Here is a 6,026-nt window from a genome sequence, read left to right as displayed (position 1 = left end):
AGAAACAACAAAAAACTTATATAAATCATCCAAAATTCAAGAGTTTTCTACTAGATCAATAATTAGAAAAACAATTCGAAACAATGCGAATAGAATTTTTAACATAAGGTAACTATTTAAGAATTGTGTTTCAAAACATACTCATTCATTCAATTTATAATCTATCCATCCCGAACGCTCTTCAATGGTCATTTTCAAGAAATCCATCTTTTTTGATCTGGTATTGAGTAAATCAAGCACCTTATATCGAGTACGATTATCCGAATTTGGGACCTCCTTGATAGCATCCCAACAAGTGTCACCTGCATTCCCTATTGATTCTATCTTAGAAACCACCTTCTCAAGACTATGGGAGAACTCATGCATAGCATTTGGGTCAATACTTTTGAATGTGTTTGATTTCGCTTCAAACTCGGTCCTATCCCGTTTCCTAGTTGTTGCTGGAACCTCTGAACTTATGGGCTGAGAGGGTAATGGTGAAATAGAGTCCTCGAAAAATGGAGGTTGATACGAAGATTATTGTCCATCGCTTTGCACGAAATATTCACCAATGTTGTGATCAAACACATAATCGTCTATTAAACTAGTTCCCCTATTTTCTTCTATCTCAAATTTTCTTGCATCAGTGTCATCTCCTACTCCAATTGAGTGTTTTCCTGTAGCAGTTCCAGTCCCAACCACAATTCTCAGGTCTTCATAATCCTCAAAAGTGTCTGTCCGATAGTGTTCATGTTTAGGGTGAGACTGGTAAAGAGCAAAAAATAACATCAAGTGTTAAGCTAGTTATAAATCTAATTGTAAATATAAATTTTATTTTTTTAAACTCGAAGACTCTCACCTTAAAATAATCTTCCCATACTTCGTCATTAGCCGTGAATTTCTTTGTCTCAGGATCCCATCCAAAACCAGAGTTATGACGCATAAGCTTACAATAACTGTTGTATCTTCCTTTGAACCACTTTAGACGACTTTGATATTGTGTAATAGTTTTTGCACACCCAATCTTGTCGTTCAGAGCGGGAAGTATTTTCTTTTCTACAGTTTTTTTGCTAAATACTCCATTCTTATCACGCCATCCTCTCATGGCAGCATCAACCATAATTTTTAGCAATTCATTGCTCTCTTCAATCGTCCACACATTATATTTTTCTCGTGAATCTCCCATTGATAATATTACTTGAATATGCATAAGATAAAATCTCAAGAACAACTCACAACAAATTTTATTAACATTCTATAATCCATAACAAACCTAAAACTATGCAATATACGCATATTGAAAACATGATATTTAAATAATAAAAAAAACTTACAGACTATTAATTATATTCATTCAAACCTAAAACTATGCAATATACATATACTAAAAACATGATATTTAAATAATAATAAAATACTTACAAATTAATAAAATACTTGCAAATTATTGATTATACTCATAACAAACCTAAAACGATGCAATATACATATATTAAAAACATGATATTAAATAACAATATTATTAATGTAGTGAGACATTTGATACAATTGTGAAATTAGGTTTGTGTGCATCGAATTATTCTCAATAGGATTTGTGTGAATGTGTAGACAAAATCGTGAAATTATATAGATTTATGATAAATAATCATGATCAAGCTGACAAGGAAAAAAGAAAAATGAAACATCATAATAATTGAGAAGTCAACTTGAATTTTACAACAACAAAAAAAAAAATCGTGACTGAAGAAGGTACCTTTGAAGGAAATTGTGCAGGGGGAAGAAGAGCGGCCGCCGATATGGGGTGCAAAAATTTGTTGATAAAAGTCTACCAAAATCTCTAGGGTGACTAGAAGAGATTTTTTTATTTCTAATTGTTGTACCTAGTGTTTTAAATTTTGTACATAAAGAAATCTATAAGAATCATGGAAAATCTATGGAAATTTTGGATACTTATAGATTTTCATAGAGTCTTCAAAAATCAAATTTGAATACCACTTTACTTTTAACAACTCTACAAATCCTAATTTGGATACCCCAAAACTTTTATAGAGTCTACAAAAATCCATGTTGAATACCTCTAGATTTCTAAAATCCATGAAAGTCATCAAAAGTAATTAAATTTCCTAGATTGAATATACCTCCAATAACGTTTACACATGAGAGAAATTGAATCAACTTTGTATTCTTTCCCTTACCACTCTAAACCCTACGTGTAGATTTGATTCTCGGTTAGCGACCGATGCGATCTTGCGGAGCTAGTGTCGTCTAGAGGAATCGATGAGAAGGGGAGGAAACTGAATCTAAATCTGATGTGTTGATGTACTAGGAAGTGGTAGAGAGTACAATGAAATTGGAAGGAATTAAGACAACACTTTAGCAAATAGGAACAAAATCAAAAGTTTCATGCATGATTGCCTAAAGCTATAAAGAAATTATTGGACCCAAAGTTTTGGCACTAAGATGTGTTGGACTTGCTCTGGTGTATTCATAGTGCTTGAGAGAATAATGGCGTGGAGAAAGAATCTAAGTGGAGTTTTAAGAAGCAGTATTGATTCACACAGAAAACAGATCCATGAAATGCAATCAATCCTAAAACATTACAAATACATAGCTCCGAGACAGTTTACACAGACCCATCAAGCATTATATTCCATTCTTTAAATTTGAAAATGTGGTAGCTTTAACCATAGCTCATTCTGATCTCCTCATCTTGACATTGAGAGGGATTTCCTTGTAGGATTGAACCTTTTCAGCAGCTCTACGAGAAGGTCTCCCAAACAATGTTCTTGATTCATTGCCATCATCCCTAATCACGTCTTTTTTGGCAGAAGAAGAGGACGATCCGAGAATATGTGTTGGAGAATTTGATGGTATAGATATTGGAAACTTGCTATCATCAATCTCAAACAAATTCTCAGATGGTTCTTGGTTTTGAATTCTTGAACTTGCAGATTGTCTCCTCAGACGACGCCTACCAAAACTCGGTGATGTTAGCGACAGCAATGAATACAGCAAATTGTTATTTCAAATGAAAATAATAATTTTTTTTAGTTAGGATGAGTCGGCCACGAGTATATCAAACCTTTTGTTTGCTACCCCTTCCTTTTCAGCATATTGTGTGGATACTGCAGAACTGCCCAAAGCTGCATGTTTACTCTAATTAGACAGATTCCTCAAGCCATATTAGTGTGAACTATTGAATCGAATAAAAATTTGATTTTAATTTTTTTCTATATGTTCCGGAAAAATAATTTTTTCGTTCCAAAAGTACATTGTCAAAAAATTGCAACTAAAATCCTGGATTCCCACGGATGAAATTTTCATTCAGGAGCTGATAGGTCAAGGAACTTACATAGACTTCTTGAAGAACGCCTCCTGTTGGCATTGCATAGTTCACTATCTTTGTTCAATCCATTTTCTACAGCGACCATCTTTGATTCCTACATACCAGATGTGACCCGTATATATATATATAAGTGCTAATGCAGAAAAAAGTGTTGGTTTTTTCACCCCTAAATGACATAAAGATAACTGAAAAAAGATACTCGAGTGCCACACCTGCAGCAACTCATTCTTTCGAGGAATCGTTTCTACATGCCCCTGCAGAAGTCAGCCATTGAAGACTAGAAATGAACATCAAGTACCTCAAAACAATTAAGTATAACAATTATTGTACCTATCTTGGCACAAGTACTGCTATTCATTGATATGCCCCCATTAAATATAAGCTAAAAATCCAAGAACATTGGCCCAAAATCAAAATTGCAAAGATACCATATGCATGACGAAGGCCCAAAAGAAATAAGGACTAAAAACTAATTTAATGAAATTTAAAGGCCTAAAGATACTGAATTTCTGATCTCTGACTCTAACACCACTTTGGAAATTGTTTATGTTAAAAACTGGGTCTCGTGACAGAGGAGTGAATAGTTTCCTCATTTGACAAAGTTTTGCAAGTCCAACCGCTAAATAACTCACCTTTAAGCTTTATTTAACAAATGAAGTTACTGAAATTGTAATTCACACACATTCTAAGATATTGGATGACAGGAAAACAGAGTGGCATCTCAAACTCAACATTCAAATTAACAATTTGTAGGAAGAAATTGAGAAAGCAATTCGATTATAATAATGTAAACCGTGAATGAGTATACCGCTAATTCTAAATTCTTCGTCTTAAGAAGTGCATCCTTACACAAAAGCTCGTGCTGTAATGCTTTTATCTGGGACAAGAAAGATAAAATGATGACCCAATAAAATTTTTAAACCAGAAACAGAGAATCATAACAACTAGTTCACCTTGTCTTTGCCCAAATTAAGTTCCTGCACATATAACACATAAACTAAGAATTTGATAGACCTTCTGATTATAATCAAACAAACAGCAAAATGCAGGATTTGAACAATGGCCAACAGGACATATGAAAATGAATTTTTTTCCTTTGTTCGCGATCACTTAAGTACATCCCCATTGAATCCAAATGAGAAACTGACCGCTAACATTTGACTGTTTGCTTGAGCAAGATTCCAATTCTGCAGCTGCATCTTCTGAAGACATGACTTTAAATTCTGCAGCTCAATCCCGCTCAACTCTAAAATTTTACTGTATACAAACATTCAAACTGCGTCAATTAGGAAAAAACATCCAATCAGGCCCTCATGGAGAGCAGCACAAAGAAGAAGAATGTACTTTTTTTCTTGAATAAGCCTGATCAAGCCCATATTTTCCTGTACAGAGTTCATGAAACACGAAAGAAAATCAGTAAACATAAGACATGAAAAAAAAAAAACATAAACGAGATTGAACAAAGATGGAATATTTATACCTTTACAAGATTGTCTATGTATTCACTAGCGGAAGTTGCATCGGAAGGCAATTTATCAGGGATTACTGGAGATTTAGGCTGTGGCAGAGAATTACTGATATCTGAAAGCCCCCGTCTCATCATATTTCCAAAAGAAGATCTTTTCGCCATTTTATCACCTTTCATTCTACCCTCACAGTTATAAATATCTAATTCTACAAAGGAACGCGAAGAAACCCTTGTGGATTTTCAAGAAAAAAAATTCTCAAAGTAATTCTTCGAAAATTCGAATTGGGTTATTTGGTTTGTTCTTTACTCGAACAAGATAATGAAAATTGCCGGAGAAAATGGACTCAAAGTAGAGAGCAAAGAGATTATTCGCACAGGGGCGCGCACCACCACGCATCCGCTTCAATCCGTTACGAAGGGAATCTTTGAACAGCAAAAAAAAAAATTCAATTAAAGTGATAAAGGAAAGGGCTAATTGAAACTTAGGGCGAATGATTTGAAATTCTTTGGATGCAACGGCTTCCCGAACCAGTGATAAAGGGGTTCTGTCGCCGAGCCTCGCTTTAAACAGTTGGGGACAACCCGAACCAGATTTGAATAGGTTTGGTCAAGAATCTAGATCTATTCACTTTAATAATTTATCAAAAACCCAAACAAGTTATTTTTTAAAATAAAAAAAATTAAAATAACAAAAATCCATTCTACTGACGTTCATATTAACTCGATTTATTATATAAGAGAAAAAAAAAATTCCTAAATTATCTCCCGTTTGGATGGAAATATTTGTTTTCGTTTAATTAATGGGTAACTTTGGGGGTGATCAAATTTTATTAACAGTACAAATCGTCCGAATCGCATTGTACCGCGTCATTTTTTCTAATATTTTATAAAAACCGCGATTAAAAATAGAAATCATAAACCGTACCGCATTCGCGGTTCGGTTATTTTTTTTGCCAAGAACCGCACCAAACCGAACCGCTCAAACCGTTTTCCATAATATTTGGCCTAAGATTATAATAATTTGTAAATAACATATTCAATTAAAGAAGTCGTCTTTCATTATATTTCAACTCTCTTCAAAATATTACTCCTACAAAATAAACCTATCTTCATCTTAATTTATTAGATTATTTATTTCTTTTACAACAATATTTTTGTTTGAAGTTTGAAAATAAAATAAAAAAATAGTGTAAATGTCATTTTTATTGTGAGTGTGTTGTGTTGTTAAATTAT

The 6,026-nt window shown here is 33.6% G+C and overlaps 2 protein-coding genes across 3 annotated transcripts; both read right to left on the bottom strand.

The window, feature by feature from the left end:
* Window positions 1–419: 419 nt before the first annotated feature.
* Window positions 420–1,201, bottom strand: LOC142538790 (uncharacterized protein At2g29880-like). Its single transcript, XM_075644086.1, has 2 exons — window positions 839–1,201; window positions 420–744 (listed from the first exon to the last, which is right to left on the bottom strand). The coding sequence occupies exons 1-2, from the start codon at window positions 1,187–1,189 to the stop codon at window positions 517–519; spliced, it is 579 nt and encodes a 192-aa protein (XP_075500201.1). The 5' UTR covers window positions 1,190–1,201; the 3' UTR covers window positions 420–516.
* A 1,213-nt stretch (window positions 1,202–2,414) lies between these two features.
* LOC142539201 (uncharacterized) lies at window positions 2,415–5,291 on the bottom strand. 2 transcript variants are annotated; one of them, XM_075644481.1, is made up of 9 exons: window positions 4,806–5,291; window positions 4,670–4,707; window positions 4,474–4,582; window positions 4,279–4,302; window positions 4,134–4,202; window positions 3,538–3,579; window positions 3,332–3,419; window positions 3,062–3,122; window positions 2,415–2,950 (listed from the first exon to the last, which is right to left on the bottom strand). In XM_075644481.1, exons 1-9 carry the CDS (start codon window positions 4,968–4,970, stop codon window positions 2,671–2,673), a joined length of 876 nt encoding a protein of 291 aa, XP_075500596.1. In that variant the 5' UTR covers window positions 4,971–5,291; the 3' UTR covers window positions 2,415–2,670. The 2 variants fall into 2 exon arrangements, with proteins under 2 accessions (XP_075500596.1, XP_075500597.1); XM_075644482.1 differs by having other exon boundaries at window positions 3,332–3,421; window positions 3,543–3,579; window positions 4,806–5,290.
* Window positions 5,292–6,026: the final 735 nt, after the last annotated feature.

The sequence above is a fragment of the Primulina tabacum genome, chromosome 3 (assembly GCF_025594145.1).
Source record: "Primulina tabacum isolate GXHZ01 chromosome 3, ASM2559414v2, whole genome shotgun sequence".
Lineage (NCBI taxonomy): Eukaryota > Viridiplantae > Streptophyta > Magnoliopsida > Lamiales > Gesneriaceae > Primulina > Primulina tabacum.
The sequence above is the reverse complement of the archived record's forward strand: the minus strand, read 5'-3'. Positions and strand labels throughout refer to the sequence as shown.